At 38.3% G+C, this 21,104-nt stretch overlaps 1 protein-coding gene across 1 annotated transcript in view; it reads left to right on the forward strand.

The window, feature by feature from the left end:
• Positions 1–20,245: 20,245 nt before the first annotated feature.
• The window catches only part of LOC149205701 (uncharacterized), a 374,510-nt gene continuing 373,651 nt past the window's right edge, over positions 20,246–21,104 (forward strand). Inside the window, exon 1 of the mRNA XM_089397482.1 lies at positions 20,246–20,807. Coding sequence (XP_089253608.1) covers positions 20,703–20,807 — 105 coding nt within the window. The 5' untranslated portion in view covers positions 20,246–20,702. The remainder of the gene's footprint in view (positions 20,808–21,104) is intronic.

The raw sequence follows: 21,104 nt of genomic DNA on the forward strand, positions 1-21,104 counted from the left end.
AAGATAGGAGACAATGAAAAAATTTCTTTTCTTATTCATATACACATCAATTCCTTCTTACAATATGTGTACATCTCACTATTTGCTATGACTCAATATGTGTACATCTCAGATGCGACCATCTGTTCAGCTTTTTCTATTTCTTAGTCCCTTCTTAGCTTCACAATCTCTTTTTCCCTTTTGTTTCTTCTCCTCTTGATCCTCTATTTGTGTTCCTTACTCTTAAACGATGGTTTGGAAATTGAACAATCGTAGTGGTTCAAATTCCTCATCTGTTTCCCAAGTTAGTCATTAATTCCTTTCATAGAATGGGCCATTGATTTGCCACGAAGTATTATAAGACACATGGAATTGTAACAAGGCATGATATATAATGTTGTAACATAGTTGTAGCATTTTAATAACAATGGCGAAGTCACAACACTGTAACATCAATGGCGAAGTCATGACACTATAACAACAATGGCAGAGTCATAACACTATAACAACACTCTTATTTTGTAATAACCCTGGTCAAAATTCCATGTAATAAAGTTAATAAAGGCAAAATAAGACCAAGGTCATGGGACATTTATTCCAAGCTGAATGTTGGGAAAAACATCCTAGTGTGGGTGTTCATTTGGTTTATTATGGCTAAGGAAATTGGCAAAGGCAATGGAAAAGGCTTTGTGAAGGCATGAGGCATGATTTGGCATTTATTTATGAAAATAAGGGAAACTAGGATAAAAGGAAGGTGAAAGGTCACAAGTTGCATGTGAGGAGGAAATTGAAGGAAAATAATGGAAAATTGAAGAAATTAGGGGCCTCATTAATAAAAAGGCTTCTCAGGACCAATTGGTAACCTTTTGGTCAATTCGATTTGGGAGCTCTCTCTCTATTCTCTCTCTCTCTCACTCTTGGACACTTAGAGCATTATTTGAGCACTCTAGCATTGGATCAAAGAAAGCAAAGGAAGGACCAAGAAAGAAAAGGAAAGCAAAGATCAAGCGAGGAAGAGCAACATCTAGTAGCTACAACGAGATTACTTGCAGGTATCAATTTGCATGTGTGATTTCCATGCTAGATTTGGCATGCATGGTACATGCATGTGTGTATTTGGTTCTCTTGTTGTCATTGGCATGGGTTTTGATAAGTGTGACAGTGTTCTTCAACCTTGCCATGCCATTTCCTGATATCCATGGTGTGAAGGGTTCTCTTGTATTTGGTTGAGCAAGATTTCCGTATGGTTTTGAAACTGAGTGAGGTGGTCCCTGAAAGAAAGAACACAAGGCCTAGGAATCCCTGGACCAAAGAAGGTGGGATTGTGGTAAAGCCAAATTTTGTGTTCCTCAGTGGGCCTAAGAATCCTCGACCAGTGAATGGCGAGATATACGATAAATCCTAGAGGTGTGTGCCCTTAATCAGGCATAGGAATCCTCGACCGGTGAATGGCAAGAGATACGATAAAGCCTGGAGGGTGGAGTCTTGAAGGCCTAAGAATCCCCGGTCGTTGTATGGTGGGATATACGGTAAATCTTAGAGACTAGGAGGCATACAAATTCCTCACGGTGTAGGTGGAGGTACCTGGAGGCATCCATGCTTGTTTAGGGCCTAGTGATCAGGTGGGGATTGCAGTAAAGCTTGATGAAACTTGATTTGGTTTAGTTTTGAGTCCCACATTCATGTTTGGAATATAGCACGGGGGTGATTGGATGAAATAAAGATGTGGTTAAGCGAATATATGGTCGAGTGGTTCGTGGAAGTCCCAACCTTGGTTGGCTTATGCATTCATTAATAAGAGCTCCTTCTCCTTGGTATTTCATGTGTAGATGTACTGGCTTATATGTGGATCTTATGGTTGTTATATCCTTGTTGGCATTATGACATTGGTTTGGCACTATGACACAGGTGTTGTCCTTGATGGCAACTCACTCAGATAGCAGATCACTGTTCAGACTCTCAGAATGAAAGAAAAAGAGGTATACGCAAGTTTCCTTTGACGAAGTTGCGTATATGCGCGAGATTGACGATCAAAAGTCGCGTATCCGTATGCATGCACTTTCATGCATGGAAAAGCGTGTACATGTGGGAAAACTTATTTTAGTCCATAGTATTTGGTCCTTGGTATTTGGACCTATGGTTTTGGACCATGGTATCTTGTCCAAAGTATTAAACCCAAGTATTGCGCCCCAAGTATTGGCTCTAAGTGGTTTTGGACCATGATATTGAGTAAGGCCTAAGACTATAAAAGGGGAAGGAGATCATTGGGCAAAGGTATTCACTGAAGCATTGAATATCTTATGAAAGGAAAGATCTAGAACATAGGTCATTGGGTTATGGTGCATAGCTGGATCTGAATCAAGGAGGAACCTAAGCGCAAGGAGAAGGATAAGTTCTATTGATGGGTCAAGATAATAACGCGATTTTCACTAACTGAAGTAGCGTATATGGATCTGATTGTGAAATGAAAAATAATTGACCTGATAATATTGATTCACCCCCCTCTCAATATTATTTTCAACAATTGGTATCAGAGCAAGTCCTTCAGAAGAAGCTTGATTGCTTGAAGGAAGATCTATCATCACGAGCAACTACGAAAAAGAAGCATCGATCAGGCCACCAATTTTTTATGGGAGCAACTTTGTCTATTGGAAGGTAAGAATCACAGCCTATCTTCAATCTCTTAGTACTGAAGTTTGGGATATTGTGGAAACAGGATACACATTTCCATCAGCAACTCCTACAGATACAGCTGGTAAGAAGCAGTATGAAACAAATGCAAAGGCGGTCAATACTCTATTAGGGAGTCTATCTCAATCAGAATTCGTCAAGGTTATGCAGCTCAAAACCGCAAAAGAAATATGGGATAAGATCGTTCTGAGCTATGAAGGAGATGATCAGGTAAAATGGGCAAAACTACAAACTCTCAAAATTCAGTATGAAAATCTCAGAATGCACAATGATGAAAGTGTGGCTAACTATTTCTTACGTATAGATGATATTGTTAATTGTATGAAAAACCTGGGTGAAGAAATAAAAAAGTTATTTTGGTTGAAAAGGTTCTAAGATCTTTGTCTTCTAAGTTTGAATCAAAAGTTTTTGCCATAGAAGAAAAGCAGAATCTACAGAGCATTACCATGTCACAACTGCACGGAATCCTAACTGCCTTCAAAATGAGAAAAGGGGGACCATCAGATAGGAGAGAAGCCGTGTTCAAAGCCTAAGGAAAAGGAGATTACAATGAGTCAGGACATATGTCAGAAGGAGAGGAAGAATCAAACTTTGTCAAGAACATTCAACGGGGTTCTAGAAGATTAAGAGGTAAGCTACCTTTCAAATGTTTTGCTTGTGGAAGAGTCGGTCACTATGCTGCCAAGTGTCCTTATAAAGATAAGCTTGACAAAGGTAAGGAACCAGTTAGATGGAACATAAAACAAAATGTAAGTAAGAAGAGCTATTATACACATGAAGACAGTGATGGACTTCCAAATAGTGATGAAGATGAACAATGTAATGATTATAGACTTTTGATGGCCTTTGAAGATGATGATTTCTTGGATGCTTTAGATGAAGAAGGTCTTTATGAAGAAATTTCTAAACTTAAAATTTGTTTAGAAGAAAAGAATATGATTATAGATACTCTGACATTCCAACTTGCTGAAAGGGAAAAACACAATGAAAAGTTAGAATGTGAAATTGTGGGACTTAGAAAAGATATTGAGAAATCAAAAGCTCTTAATCTTAGATTTGCTAAAGGATCTGAAACTTTAGATGAGATTATCAAAGTGCAGCGTTCTCCTCTAATCAAGACAGGTCTTGGATATACTGAAGAAGCACAGAAGCCATCCACCTCCAAAAGTTATCTTGATGCAGCAAGGAGAAGTGAACAGGTTGACAATCGACAACAAAAGCATAATGCAGATCACCAGGTAAATCAGGGACAATTTACTTCAAGAATGAACAGAGATCACCAAGTAAATCGAGGGAAATCTACTTCAAGGATAAACAAAAGCTACAACCAACCACAGGTAAATCATTCTCAATTTGCCTCAAGAATAGATGTCAATGGAAACTACAATCATTCGGTCGGTAGGTTTGATAATCGCAGGAATTTCTTCAATGGCCAATGTTTCTCTTGTCATAACTTTGGACACAAAGCTGCTCAATGTGTTGCCTACAAGACTATCATGACTAGAGAAGCTCAAAAACAAAGGAGTATGACTGGGATCATGAAAAGGACCTACAATAACTTTTCTGCTCTTGAGAATGAAATAGAATGTTCTATTTGCAACAACTTCGGTCATGAAGATTCTGAATGCAGGAGTAGGTTTCGGCAAACAACTCAGAAGGAGCAAACTTCATTGAGTCCCAAAACATGGAGAAAGAAAGAACCGCAACCAGAAAGATGTGGGATAGCCTTATACGCGGAAGGAAAGGAAAATCAGTGGTACATCGACAGTGGATGCTTGAAACATATGACAGGTGATAAAGAAAAACTTCATTCATATAGTGCCTTAGAAAAGGAAATAAAGGTCTCATTTGGAAATGACACCCCTGCACTCATAAAAGGTAAAGGTTCTGTTCTTTTGAAATAAAAGGTCAAAGCTAGAAATGTTATGTATGTTGATGGCTTAAAGCATAATCTATTGAGTGTCAGTCAAATGTGTGATCAAGGAAATGAGGTAATATTTCGATCAAATGGATGTATTGTTCGTGAGCTTGATACAGGAGAAACAGTAATCAAAGGCATAAGGACTCCAAATAACTTATACATACTCAAGGGAAGACAACAATAATGCTATCTAAGTAAGAATGATGAACACTGGCTATGGCACAGAAGATTGGGGCATCTAAGCTTCTCTCAGATAAGGAAAGCACGCAAATATCAGGCGGTTTGTGATCTCCTTGACATCAGAATTCCAGACAATACAATATGCAAATCACGTCAGTTTGGTAAGAAAACCAGAACTAATTTCCCTGAGAAGGAAGGATCAACTAGTAGGCCACTTGAACTTGTCCATACTGATGTATGTGGTCCATCTAGGAAAAGGTCACCTCGAGGAGAAGAATACTTCATATTGTTCATTAACGACTTTTCCAGGATGTGTTGGATAGGACTTCTAAAGCATAAAGACAAAGCTTTTGAAAAGTTCAAAGCATTCAAAGCCTTGGTTGAAAACGAATCAGATTGCAGAATCAAATGCCTCAGGTCTGATCGAGGAGGGGAATTTACCTCGAATGAATTTTTCGATTTTTGTGAAGAACATGGAATAAGAAGGGAATTCTCTACTGCAAGGACTCCTCAACAAAATGGAGTAGTGGAAAGGATGAACAGAACGGTTCAACAAATGGCTCGCGCTATGCTGGATGAGTTTGGAACTCCCGCAACCTTTTGGGGTGAAGCTGCATTTGCTGCAGTTACTATTCTCAACAAGACAAACGTTCAAGTGAACAACACTCAAACTCCTCATGAACTTTGGTATGGTAAGACTCCTATGGTAAAATACTTCAAAATTTTTGGAAGCAAATGTTACATCAAAAGGATTGATGAAAACCTTGGCAAGTTTGAACCTAGAGAAGATGAAGGCATTCTCCTTGGTTACTCTCCTCATAGAAAAGGATATAAATGTTACAATAAAAGACTTGGAAATTGTTGAAAGTATAGATGTAGTGGTTGATGAAGAAGGAAACATTCCTGGGCAGGTAAAATTCGAAAATTTCGAAGATGATAAGAACTATCCTTCAACACCAAATCAGACTTATGATGGAGAAGGAACCCACGAGGCACCAGAAGAACAAATAAGGGTAGAAGAAAAGACTCCATCAAGGTACATTCAGAAGAATCATCCAGAAACTCAAATTTTGGGGCAGAAAGAGGCAGGTGTTCAAACAAGAAGAACTATCTCAGAAGCTTCAAGCTATCTAGCATTGCTTTCCTCCACTGAACCACAAAATGTAAGTGAAGCATGCAAAGATGAATGCTGGGTCAAGACCATGAATGAAGAACTTGATCAGATTGGAAATAATAATACTTGGGAGTTGGTTCCTAGACCAAATGATAAGAATTTCATAGGGACAAAATGGATATTCAAAAACAAGCTGAATGAAAATGGAGATGTTATTAGAAACAAGGCCAGACTTGTTTGTAAAGGGTATGCTCAACAAGAAGGTATAGACTTTGAATAAACTTTTGCACCAGTTGCCAGACTTGAAGCCATAAGAATGTTCCTTGCTCTGTTTAGCTATCAGAAGTTCAAAGTATTTCAAATGGATGTGAAATTTGCTTTTCTGAATGGGGACTTGGAAGACGAAGTGTATATTGAGCAACCACATGGGTTTATCCTTGGAAATGATCCAAAACTTGTATGAAGACTCAAAAAGGCTCTCTATGGCCTTAAATAGGATCCAAGGGCTTGGTATTATCGCTTGGATAAGTACCTCCATCAACAAGGTTTTACAAAAGGTTCAACAGATAGCAATCTATATATAAAAATTGACAATGATAAGTTGCTAATACTTGTTGTGTATGTTGATGATATCATCTTTGGTAGCAATGAAGAATACATGAGTCAAAATTTTGCCTTGGTGATGCAAAGAGTTTGAAATGTCCATGCTTGGTGAGCTCACATATTTTCTTGGTTTACAAGTCCAACAAAACAAAGACGATATTTTTCTATCACAAACCAAGTACCTCAAGCAGATCTTGAAGAAATATGGGATGGAGGATTCGAAACCAGTGTGCACCCCTATGGTAACAGGATGCAGCCTCAGTGCAAATGATGAATCAACAGCAGTGCATCAACCAACCTATAGATCCATGATTGGAAGTCTGCTCTATTTAACAGGTACTTGACCAGACATCATGCATGTAGTGGGAATAGTTGGAAGATTTCAAGCAAATCCAAAGGAAACTCATCTTCAGGCAGTTAAGAGAATTTTCAAGTATCTTCAAGGAACTCAAAACTATGGCTTATGGTATCCTAGAAATACAGATCTCACACTTCATGCATATACAGATGCAGATTGGGTAGGAAGCGTGGATGACAGAAAAAGCACTAGTGGTGGTGCATTCTTTATGGGTTCCAGATTAGTATCTTGGTTCAGCAAGAAACAAAGTTCAATTGCATTATCTATAGCTGAAGCAGAATATGTGGCTGCTGCATCTTGTTGCACACAACTCCTTTGGATGATGCAAACATTGCAAGACATTCAAATCAATTGTACTCCACCTATTTCCATTTTTTGTGATAATACAAGTGCAATCAGTATTTCAAAGAATCTAGTCATGCATTCGAAGACCAAGCACATACCTATCAAATATCATTTTCTCCGGGAACAAGTGCTTGAACAAAAGGTCAAATTAGAGTATGTCCCCTCCAAAGAACAAGTTGCTGATATACTCACCAAACCACTGCCCAGGGAGACATTTGAATACCTCAGACAGAAGCTGGGAGTAGTTGATGCATCATCTTGCTGTTGAAACTTATCTGTTTCAAAGAAAAGTGGTTGTACGCGAGTTTTATGAGGATCATCCGCGTATATACGCCGGTTTCTGTGGATACAGTTGCGTATATGTTGGTTTGAAGGAAATCAATGGGCTAGACTCAGGATGGAAAGAGTTTGATATGGGTTTGACAGAGACCTTCTGGCACAAGTTCAGGGGAGCATATACTTCTAATAATGCATTGTTGGCATTATCTTAGAAGATCTTGGTTCAATTTCACAGCTGTTTTTGTTCAGGTGGAACAGGTGCAGAAGAAGATCATGGTTACCGGTCTGCATGATGATTGACAGATGTTGTTGATGACTATCATAGTCTTGTTGTAGATATTTCGTCTCTATGTCATGTATTTGTTTTCTTGTCAAGGTCATGTAACAATCTTTTTGGTTTCCCCACTATGCCTGGGATGGATGTTGTAATATCATGTGTAAACTTTTGGTGTATCCCCACTTGGTTGGGTGGATGAGTCAATATTGGTATATCCCCACTTGGTTGGGAGATGGATGTATGTATGAGTCTTTGGTGATAGGAAGGTCATTTATGATGTATAAAGTCATGTTTCTTCTTGTAGAACATTTTCTTGCAGACCTTGCCTTCAGTCAGGGGGAGCATGGACAGCACAGGAAAGCAGAGATTTCAGCATGTATTCAGGGGGAGCAGAACCATTTGCCCTTGATGTCAAAGGGGGAGAATGACTTTGAGTGACTTGGGGTTGCCATCAAGTCCAAAGGGGGAGATTGTTGGCATTATGACACTGGTTTGGCACTATGACACAGGTGTTGTCCTTGATGGCAACTCACTCAGATGGCAGATCACTGTTCAGACTCTCAGAATGAAAGAAAAAGAGGTATACGTAGGTTCCCTTTGACGAAGTCGCGTATACGCGCGGGATTGACGATCAAAAGTCACGTATGCGTATGCACGCACTTTCATGCACGGAAAAGCACGTACATGTGGGAAAACTTATTTTAGTCCATAGTATTTGGTCCTTGGTATTTGGACCTATGGTTTTGGACCATGGTATCTCGTCCAAAGTATTAAACCCAAGTATTGCGCCCCAAGTATTGGTTCTAAGTGGTTTTGGACCATGGTATTGAGTAAGGCCTAAGACTATAAAAGGGGAAGGAGATCATTGGGCAAAGGTATTCACTGAAGCATTGAATATCTTATGAAAGGCAAGATCTAGAACACAGGTCATTGGGTTATGGTGCATAGCTGGATCTGAATCAAGGAGGAACCTAAGCACAAGGAGAAGGATAAGTTCTATTGATGGTTCAAGATCCTAAGGCTTGAATGATAACACGGTTTTCACTAACTGAAGTAGCGTATACGAATCTGATTGTGAAATGAAAAATAATTGACCTGATAATACTAATTCACCCCCCCTCTCAGTATTATTTTCAACAATACGGTAAATCTTAGAGACTAGGAGGCATACAAATTCCTCACGGTGTAGGTGGAGGTATCTGGAGGCATCCATGCTTGTTTAGGGCCTAGTGATCAGGTGGGGATTGCAGTAAAGCTTGATGAAACTTGATTTGGTTTAGTTTTGAGTCCCACATTCATGTTTGGAATATAGCACGGGGGTGATTGAATGAAATAAAGATTTGGTTAAGCGAATATATGGTCGGGTGGTTCGTGGAAGTCCCAACCTTGGTTGGCTTATGCATTCATTAATAAGAGCTCCTTCTCCTTGGTATTTCATGTGTAGATGTATTGGCTTATATGTGGATCTTATGGTTGTTATATCCTTGTTATTTATGTTGGTTATATGTTGGTTATGAATATGTTTTATGACAAACTTGATGTATGGCTCTCATTGTGTTTTTATTTGCAAATGAATGTACAATGAATATATGACCTAATAAATGATAATGTAGCTATTGTGATATGGTAAAAATGCTTCTTTACGAATCCTAGATAAGTATGATACCCCTATGCTCAAATTTGTTGTTATGACCTATAGATTGCATATTTGTGACATGTTTGACGAAATTCCTGTCATGGCTAGTAGGGGTTCAATCAAGTCCTTACTCAATTGTTTGCATTAGTACCTTTGTTTCAATGTCATTTATCATTTATGAAAGTTTGATGAAATTCTGGGCAATGGCCTGAGACCTAGCCCTGAAAAAGTGGCACATAATCCAGGGTCATTGGGTTAGAACTGCCTAGAAAAGTCTACAGTCGTTGGCATGCCTTGCTTTGGGAGTGACTGGAAGGCTTTGGTCGCATGCATGCCTTCCCATGGGAGTGAATAAGGCTCTAAGACAGTAAAAAGATAAGTTGTCTCAGGGGTTAAGCACATGGAAGGGTTGGTTACCTCCTGAAGGGTTTGTAGCTCTTGGGGAAGGTCAGTTTGGTTGTGTTTTGTCGGTTCCACTTCCTTAACTGTATTTGGGGATTTGAATCACATCATAGTAGCATCTCGTCGCATGTTTACCCCAGTGGACTGGTTAGCTTAGGTAAATGTGGGAGGAGGGCATTACAGAGTGGTACCAGAGCATGGTTCAAAACTTGGACTGAATATGTAGAATGTCTTTGTCATGCATGCATATATGATGTATATGTGCTTGTTATGTATGCATGGTGATGGTCATTGTTACAATTGTGTTTTCATTTAGAAGTTGATGAGGTTGTTGCTGGGATGTGTTTGTCATGAATGCATATCACTTGTATATGCATTTGTTATGCATGTCAATGTATATACCCTGTTATGCATGCATTGTCATGGTTATAAATATGCGTGTATAGTAGGGAAAACATTCATTGTGAGGTAATTTTATGTAGTTTTGTCATCATGATGTTGTTGGTTGATATGATGCTAATGTGTTGGCTGAGATAGAGCAGGATAAAATATTATTAGAACGAGGTTGCAACACTAGACTTTGGGGTAAGAGCAGATCGACATATAGGTTTGTATGTTGGGTATGCAGGTATGTTGTTAAATGGTTGTTATGAGTATTATGGTTATGTACATGCCTATCATTCTATTGTTGTTATATTTGCATGCATGATGGATGTTAGTTAATCAATGTGATCATATGTACATGCATCGGTTAGTCATGCATGGTAGTAACTTGTTGTTATATGCATTGTGGTCATATGCATGATGATTATGGTTATGGCACTTAGGATCTTGATGTTACATGTATCATGCTAACCTAGATTGGCTTGTGCAAATAGTTAGGGTTATGACATTCAAGTATGAGTCGACATATTTGTGATATTGTGTTGTACTAATCTAGATTGATTGTGCATATGTGATTGTTATGCATGAATGGCAATTGTGTTATGAGTTCATGATGTGAACATGTTAACTAGTTACTGTTATGAATATCATGACTTTGTTTATGTTTGAGTTGATATGTTGTGAACTTATATCATGCTAATCTAGATTGATTGTGCAGACAAGATAGCCTCCCCTCAGATACATTGAGGCATGAGTGTGATTATATCGCCCATTTAGTATTTGAGTAATTGAATATGTCATCTATTTGGTGTTTGATTATGTCGTCTGGTTGGTGTTTGAGTGTTTGGTGTCTACTATGTCATCTATATGTTGTTTGAATGTTTGATTAATTGCATGATATGAGTATGTGTCTATAAGATTGCATGAAGGAATGATCTTGTTTTAAGATGGTTGTACTAACACATATGTGCTGAGACAACTGATATGCACTTGAGTGTAAGTAGGTGCTAGTTGTAGTAGTATGAGTAATGATTGTTAGTTGATTATGACATGGTTGTTAGTCTTGGAAAAGGTTGATTTCAATTAATAGACATGATGTTTTGATCCTTGGAACATGTGGCTGACATGTGTAAACAGTTGCAGGGCAACATGCTTGGTATTAGCATGACAAGGTAATAGTTGATTTGTTTATATAACTATCTGTTGGGTGATGTGACAGTACATAGTAAGACTCAATTGCAATAAGGTAAAGGTAAAAGAAAGGAATTGGGTGAGAATTCCTTTGGCTATGTTTGGAAACCACAATTCCAAACGAATGAATGCTTTGAATACAAGAAGTCTTCTTAACCTAGATTTTGTCTGATATTATGTGGATATATGTTATATTCCTAAACATGTATTTGACATATATATTAAGTTGGTTTTCAACTATGGTTGGATTCGTCAAGGGAATGGAGTCCCTTGAGAGATGATATATGTACAAGTTCAGTTACAGGTCAATGTGTTGGGTACAACAAGGTAAGGTAATCAATGTATTGTTATATTTATTTATACACTGACAGTTATGTGTTTATGGTAGTATGATGCAAGGATTGCATGGAAAAAGAGATTTCTATGAAATCTTGAAGAAGGCTCAGGTTAAATTTCCCTTCGAGGCATTGGGAACCCATGGGGTTGAGTCATTGTGTTTGTTGGGAGTTTTGTGCCTTCGGTATTTTGTGATTTGTTTGAGCTTTGATTTATGGGTTTTGATTGTGTCTGGTGCAAGGTCTCGCCACTTTGTTTGTGATGTCGTATTGCTATTGGTTTTCATGGTTTTCTTCGTGTTGGATTTCTTGTTATTGCATTTTATGTTTTGAGGGTCTTGGGATTTGGTGGAGAAGGAGGAAGTTAATGGAGCTTAGGAAGAGCTGAATGAAACCCATCAGGTAATGTAAGACCTGGATGAAGCTCGGTGCATGAGTAAGGGAAGTGTAAGGCAAGAGTATGACACTCGATTGGACTAGTGGGGTTCATTCGTGTAAATGGATTGTGGCAGGACAATCATGGCAAAGGTAAAGTAAATGGATTTGAGATATCAGATGCTTTGACTATGTTGGGAATTATTGTTCTCAATGTTGTGCATGGATAAAGGGAGTTCTCTTAACCTAGATCTTATGATACCTGGTAATTATGTTGTGCTCATGATTACGCTGATGTTTATATATGTATATACGTATGTATGTATGCTCTTGTCTGATAGGGTCGTCAGGAATCATGATTGTTTTATGCAAATGTTTATATGTATATATGTATGTACGTATGTTGTTGTCTCATAGGGTCGTCATGAATCATGATTGTTTTATGCAAATGTTTATATGTATATATGTATGTATGCATGTCACTATCTGACAAGGTTGTTAGGGATCATTCTTGTGGCATAATGATTTCTTATGTAAGGGAATGGCTTGAAAGAGGTTCTTGGTCTTATGGGGAATCAAGTGGGAAGAGTAGTCTCGACAAATTTATGAGGTCAATATCATGTGGATATGAGTTGATATTATGTGTTTATACTATGCCTATGTTTACGTTATGGATAGGTAATGTTGAGAGATACATCAGTGGAATGAAAACAACATGATCTGTGACATGCTAAGATAAGCATGGATGGCATAGGGACACTAGAAGCAAGTTTTCCTGGTAGAGACAGTGTGGTTTTGGATGTGCAATGCTACTGTTGTGTATATTGTATATTCAGTTATTGTACCTATGGTGTTGTGTGCTTGTTTTATATATGGTGTTGTGAGCACATTGCCTATCCAGTGTTGGGTATAGATGATGCTATGTGTAGGTGGTGTTGTGTACATGTCGTGCATGTGGCATTGAGTACATGTGGTGTCGTGCATGTGGCATTGTGTACATGTGGTGTCGTGCATGTGGTGTTTTGTACATGTGGTATTATGTACACGTTGTACATGTGGTGAGGTATACATGTGGCATTGTGTACACGTTGTGCAGATGGTGTCATGTACATGTGATGTTGTGCACATGTTGTGTTGTGTACATGCAGTACTATGAAGTGCATTATGTAGTCGTGGCATCGTGACATGTGTATTCGTTGTGTTGTACTATGTGTACATATGTGTATTGTGTTGTACGTCGAATGTAGGACTATGTATTGTGTCGTGATGTATATCAGGTTTAGGTGCATGTATTGTGTTGTGTTGTACGTTGTGTGTGGATGAATTTGTTGTGATGTACATTGTGTATGTGTATGTGATTGAAGAAAAGAAAAGACACTAGGTGTTTGCCGGGTGTGGCAATCAATCTGGTATGGGTACGAAAAGGATGAAGATAGAAGCAATAGACAGTTTAAAGGATAAGTATCAATATTTTATTTCAGTTTTATTATGCATGTGATCTATGGTTCTGATTTATGATGGTTACATGTGATCTATGATTCTGGTTTATGATGATGGCATACAGTTCATGATTCTTGATTTATGATGGTTGAGTTTTAAGCTAACCAGATATGATATGTTTATTCATGATGATTTGGTCAAGAGTTGGTTTGGCTTGTTGTGACAAGAAGTGAACATAAGTGCAAGTGTACCTTTTTGACGGGCCATCAATGAGGTATAATTTGAATCTATTTGAATTTATTTTGAATCTAATGGAATTTATGTACTTGGTACAAGAAAGCGTGGAAATGCCCGGTTGAGTGGTTGAAATTGACTGCAAGCATTAGTAGCAGCAGCATAAGGAATTAGAACAGGCAACAGTAAGTTGGTAAAGCACTTCAAGAGCAGGTCGTTGTGGGACACTGGTACCCAATAATGTCCATTGATTTCCATGAGCATGCTATGACCAGTATGATGGTTTTGAGGCAGGGATATGCCTTGGTTTTTGGACCTTCCGATGCGAGGAAACCTTGCCAAGGGATGGATCGCCCGGGATAGGGGATGTCGAGGAACTTGGAAGGTGAGTGACTGCATGGAAGGGGGTGACCAGATTGCCCGAGGGACTGTGTAGCAAAGAAGGGAAGGTCAAGGAATATATTTGTTTTGGTCATTAGCATTGCTAGATGGAATCATAAGCACATTGGGAGTGTGCCATGGGATAATGAGCCGGTAATTTTTCATTGAGAGGACAAGTGGCACAGGATTGTGGTGCTGGACATTGGATACAGATTTGATTTTGACAGTGGATTCTGGACTTCCTGGGAAAGAGGTGAATCCTAGTGTTACTTTTGAGGGTGGAGGTGTGAGCCTATGGATTCCCTTGTTGATTGATACAGGCACTGTATCGTTTTATTTTCTGGTTGAAGCAAATGTGTATGAGTATATATGTGGTTGATATTGTAAATACTGTAATGAGTTATGTTATAAAGCTCCAGTAAATGGTAAGTTTGTTATGTTTCAACACTGCAAAGGGTTGTGTTATGAAGCTCCATAGGCAGTATGTTTTGCTTTTCAATGGTTTTTTTGGTTGTAAGTGTCATTGAACATCGAGGATGGTGTTCCCCCAAGGGGGAGGGTTTTGTAACAACCCTGGTCAAAATATCATGTAATAAAGTTAATAAAGGCAAAATATGACCAAGGTCATGGGACATGTATTCCAAGCTGAATGTTGGGAAAAACATCCTAGTGTGGGTGTTCATTTGGTTTATTATGGCTAAGGAAATTGGCAAAGGCAATGGCAAAGGCTTTGAGAAAGCATGAGGCATTATTTGACATTTATTTGTGAAAATAATGGAAATTAGGAGAAAAGGAAGATGAAAGGTCACAAGTTGCATGTGAGGAGGAAATTGAAGGAAAATAATGGAAAATTGAAGAAATTAGAGGCCTCATTAATCAAAAGGCTTCTGAGGGATCAGTTGGTAACCTTTTGGTCAATTCAATTTTGGAGCTCTCTCTCTGTTCTCTCTCTCTCAATCTTGGACACTTAGAGCATTCTTGGAGAACTCTGGCATTGGATTAAGGAAAGCAAAAGAAGGACCAAGAAGGCAAAGGAAAGCAAAGATCAAGCAAGGAAGAGAAACATCTAGCAGCTACAATGAGATTACTTGCAAGTATCAATTTGCATGTGTGATTTCCTTGCTATATTTGGCATGCATGTGTGTATTTGGTTCTCTTGCTGTCATTGGTATGGGTTTTTCGAGGTGTGATAGTGTTCTTCAACCTTGCCTTGCCATTTCTGGATAGCCATGGTGTGTTGGGTTTTCTTGTATTTGGTTGAGCTGGATTGTTGGATGGTTTCAAAGCTGAGCGAGGTGGTCTATGAAATAAAGAGCACAAGGCCTAGGAATCCTTGGATCGGAGAAGGTGGGATTGTGGTAAAGCTGAATTTTGTGTGCCCTGGTGGGCTTAGGAATCCTCGACTGGTGAATGGAGGGATATATGGCAAAGCCTAAAGGTGTGTGCCCTTGATTAGGCTTAGGAATCCTCAACACGGTGAATGGTGGGATATACGGTAAAGCCTGGAGGGTGGAGTCTTGATTATGCGTAGGAATCCTCCACCATTGTATGGCAGGATATATGGTAAAGCCTAAAGACTAAGAGGCACCCAAATTCCTCACGATGTAGGTGGAGGGATCCAGAGGCATCCATGCTTGTTTAGGGCCTAGTGATCCAACGAGGATTGCAGTAAAGCCTGAGGAAACCTGGTTTGGTTTTGTTTTGAGTCCCACATTCATGCTTGGAATATGGCACAGGGGTGATTGACTGAAAGAAAGATTTGGTTCAACCAATCTATGGTCGGGTGGTTCGTGGAAGTCCCAACCTTGGTTGACTTATGCATTCATTAATAAGAGCTCCTTCTCCTTGGTATTTCATGTGTAAATGTGCTGGCTTATATGTGGATCTTATGGCTATTATATCCTTGTTATTTCTATTAGTTATATGTTGGTTATGAGTATGTTTTATGACAGACTTGATGTATGGCTCTCATCATGTTTTGATTTGCAAATGAATGTACAATGAATATATGACCTAATAAATGATAATGCATCTATTGTGATATGGAAACAATGCTTCTTTATGAATATCAGATAAGTATGAGACCCCTATGCTTAGATCTGTTGTTATGACCTGTAGATTGCATATTTGTGACATGTTTGACGAAATGCCTATCATGGCTAGTAGGGGTTTGGTCAAGTCCTTACTCAAGTGTTTACATTAGTACCTTTGTTTCAATGTCATTTATCATTTCTGAAAGTTTCATGAAGTTCTGGGTAGTGGCTTGAGACCTAGCCCTGAAAAAGTGCCACAGAATCTGGGGTCGTTGGCTCAGAACTGCCTGGAAAAGTCCACAGTCACTAGCATGCCTTGTTGTGGGAGCGACTGGAAGGCTTTGGTCGCATGCATGCTTTTCCATGGGAGCGACTGAGGCTCTAAGACAGTAAAAATATAAGTTGTCTTAGGGGTTAAGCACCTGGAAGGGTTGGTTACCTCCTGAAGGGTCTGTAGCTCCCGGGGAAGGTCAGTTTGGTTGTGTTTTGTCGGTTCCACTTCCTTAACTGTACTTGGGGAGTTGAATCACATCATAGTAGCCTCTCGTCACATGTTTACCCCAGTGGACCGGTTAGCTTGGGTAAATGTGGGAGGAGGGCATTACATATTCCATCCTCTAACTACTAATTGAAATCAGTCGATGCAGATTTCTTTAGGCCAAAGATGCTCCTTTATTATTTAAATATTCAACTCTTATTTCATTGTTTGAAATTAAGTGTTTAACCATTTTGGAAAAGGGATTTCAAGGCTAGTGAAAGTAGGGTAATGTTATTACATCCACTAGTATTCAAGTCCCCCAAGAAATAATTTTTTCCTTCATAGTCAATGTGTCCCAAAAACAAAGTAATTGTTAAGTGAATTGGACATCATCACTAAGTTGAGTTGAGTGGCTACATGCCATAACCATGACACAACATCCCATTTTTTGATAAACGGTGGATGATCAAAGGTGAAAGTGTTAAATAAACATTTAAAAGCCTTTCTTTATTAAAGATGTTTAACTCTAAGTTCTGCACACCAAAAGGTTCATACCAATGTGGTTGTTTTATGACATTTAAGGAGAAACAACCTTTTTGAATCCCATGACAAAGGAACCATTTTCTTTCACATTTCAATCTATTTGGAACTAGTGAAATCTCATACAACATTAATTTCATTGCATCATCCAACGTAATCAATCATCCAATATAATCCTTGATAAATAACAATAAGGTCACTGCCGAGCTAGACACCAAATTGGTGTATGAGATCCCCTTGTTTATAGGATAAGGGACCCACACTGCATAATGATCTGGTTGCGAAAATCTATAGAAGTATATATACTCTACTAAATCTAGATTTAAACCTATGACCTCTTATGATAAAGCACATGTTCTAAACCATCAAGCTCACATGTCCTTAACCTTTTTCAAACTATTCAATTCATTTCCACCTCCCAAACACCCACCATATAAAAAAAATAAACTAAACTAAACAATACATTTAATCATAACTATATCTATCTCTATCTTTACTATTTAATATTTAAAGAAGCCCGCATATTTTTAACCTATTACAAACTATTCAATTCATCTCTCTTCCCTACCTCCCAAACACTCATCATATAAACATTTCATTTTTTTATTATAATCACAAGTACATCATATAAACATTTCAATTTTTTTATAATCACAAGTACATCTCTCTACAATAGAATCTTTAAATAAATATTAAGTGCAATTTTAGATAAAGTGAGACTTTTTAATTACCATTTAAAATAAATGTGACCATTTTATAAACAAATGCTGACTACTTCTATTTTATTAAACCAATCACGATTCATCTTAACTCCAGATTTACTAAGGCCTTAGAGGGATTAAATTTCCTTTCACTCTAAAAGATATTTGCATCTCAAGAGATTTGATCTCTCTCGGTGGTTAATAGATTGATAAATTTATGCTGATTTTTTATTATTATTTATTTGTCAAGTTGTTTATGATCCTCTAGGCTTGACCTTTGGCTTGTGGAGCCGCAACCAAGGGACATCTACTTGTCAAAGTCACCCATGGATCGCACCCGACCTGGGCCACACCAGCCCTAAGTTGACTAGATTTTTTAACATGTCTCCTCCCCATAGCACAAGGCATAACCACCTCGTGTGAGGTTTGATCTTGGGTCGCCTTGGTGACGAGGCCCATCCTCAACCGGTTGTGTTAGTGAGACTTGACAAACTGATTTAATTATTAAGTATAATTAGTTATAATTATTAATTTTATACTTTTTATTTTACATTTTGTTTTTTTAAATTTTAATGTAATTCAATTGAATCAAAATGTTTACATAACATAATAACATTTCTTTGCGGAAAGGTTTGGGAGGACAAAGAAGAAGTATTTTACTGTTTTGTTGACTCCAAAAAAGCATTTGACACAGTCCCCAGAGATAAGTTGTGGCGTAGAATCGAAGAACTTGAAATTTTTGTGCATTATAGAGCCGCTATCCATAGACTTTACGAAGAGATGAAAGTCAAAATTAAAACCTCAGCAAGTATTTCAGAAAGCTTTAGAAGTGACATGGGAGTCAAGCAAGGTTGCCCTTTATCCCCTACTCTTTTTGGTTTATATATTGATAAATTGGAAGAGTGGCTCAATGTGCAAGGTGGAGATGGTGTTTGGTTGGGGGAGTTTGTGATAAAGCTTCTTTTATACGCTGATGATATTGTATTGATTTCTAAATCAGCCCATGGATTGCAAATGCACTTATATGCCCTTTAGCATTTTTGTAGAGCAGTGGGGATGCAAGTCAATACTAGCAAGACCAAAATAATGATTTTCTCTAATAAAAGGACACAAAGCCAACATACTTTCTTCTTTGAAGACAACATTCTTGAAAAAGTAAATGAGTACAACTACCTCAGGATTGATTTCAACAACAAACTCAATTGGGAGGACTACAGAAAAAGGAGAATGTTAGGAGGGTGGAAAGCATTATATGCTCTTCAAAATAGATGTAGAGAGACAGAGTTATGGGATGGGAAAACGATTAAAGTGCTTTTTGGACTCCTAGTTTGTCGAGTGATGCTATATGGGTGTGAATTGTGGGTTAGCAACACCCCCGTCTCAAAATGGAAATAAATTGAGAAAATCCAAAAATGCTTGATCATGAGCAAGTTCAAAATAAAAGTTTAGTACCTTATGAGATAATGTTGAGTGAAACAGGAGCAACTCCCATCGAAGCAATTGCTATGGTACGACTCATAAGATATCTAAAAATAATTGAGCAAATGAGAGTAGGTAGATGGCATAATGTTATCTTTAATGAAGGCATGAGTGAAAGAAAGAAAACATGGATGAAACAAAACTACACATGGATGCAAAAATGGAATATCTACCTCAATGCCTGTCCCACAAATAGCAAGGAGCTAAAGAATTTTGTTATGGAGAAGTTTCGTAAAAGGGTATGGGGAAAAGAGTTGGGTAGAAAGAAAAAGTACTACATTGAGGAATTCAACCCTACGTGTGATCTACAACAAAAAGAGTTCATTGGAGCTAGCATTCCGTGGAGGGCAAAGGTTCTTATTGCTCAATTAAGGACCAACTCGCATCAACTTCAGTGTGAAATAGGACGGTGGAAAAGGCCTAAAGAAGTTTGGGAGAACGGGTGTGTACATTTTACATGTCTGGTGCAGTGGAATCAGAAAAACATTTCATTTTGGAATGTGATGCATTCAAAGACATCAGAAAAAGTTATGAGAACATGTTAGCATCAGTTTCTTGGCATTGTCTTTTCAGTGAGGGGATTGTTGGAAGGTTGGGTCTTCTCATTATCAATTTGAATTGGAAAATGATTGAATTGCAAAAAGCGAAAAACACGGAACTAACATTCTCATAGACTATTTTTAGTCTCATAAACCTTAAAATATCATTTCATTTCATAACAACATTTCGTAACAAAAAAACACACCTCACAATAAATAAACATACCAATTTTCTATCCATGTTATTTAATTTAAAATTAAACTTCATCAAGTTCATCACCCAATCAACTTCATACTCACTAAATCCTCAAAATTGAATACTTCAACTTCACGGATAGTTTCATCCAAAATCCATTAACCCTCATCGACAATTTCATCGAAATCCAAATCAAGATACAGATCCAACTTAAGGTGCCTCACCTGCCCAAAGCCAAATATTAATCAAATCGAAATAGATTTGATCAGGGAGGGGAATGGACGAGAAAACGATCAATCCATCATCCATTACTCTCCTCTTGTAGTGGCAGTGTCGGTCTCTCTGTCAGCATTATTTATATATGTACAACCGAACAGGAGAGGAGTGTACTCCGGAACCCTGGTCATCTATTTCAGCTTTTTCGTCAACAAAACTCATGGTTATAAATAAATTGACCCAGTAATGAGATCCAGACTTAAGTGACTGATCATAAGGCGGAGATGATTACCGCGACAAAATTTAATGAATAAGATCCAACGCAACACGTCATTGTAGAGATCCAGCCATTTTCTTCAGCGGATCCCTCGGAAAAATACACTTCTGGAGTGCTAATGGCGTTCATGGCCGTGCTCGAAGCCGATTTGCGGGCCCTGTCTACCGAAGCAAGGCGGAAATACCCTGCTGTAAAAGACGCAGCGGAACATGCTATATTGAAGGTACTTTATATCTCTAGTTTCTGGATCCCTTCTTATATTCACCGCATTTTACTTGGAGTGACCACTCATTGCTACGAGTTTATTAATTTTGTATATTAACAGCTTGTTCAATGTAACTGAAAAATTGCCTAAAGGTAAATGAAACTGCTCTGTTGGGAATTTTACCTCCAGAATTTAGCGAAACCAAATTTTCTATGTTCAATTCCCGTGGAACACATCGTTTCTACAGCTGTAGAACAGAATTGCTGTCATACGACATGTTATGTGGAGGGCACATCTGCTTCTATATGCTGGTTG

Source organism: Pinus tabuliformis, chromosome 1_2, assembly GCF_031772625.1.
Source record: "Pinus tabuliformis cultivar Carrire ecotype Pingquan chromosome 1_2, CPIR1, whole genome shotgun sequence".
Classification (NCBI taxonomy): Eukaryota; Viridiplantae; Streptophyta; class Pinopsida; order Pinales; family Pinaceae; genus Pinus; species Pinus tabuliformis.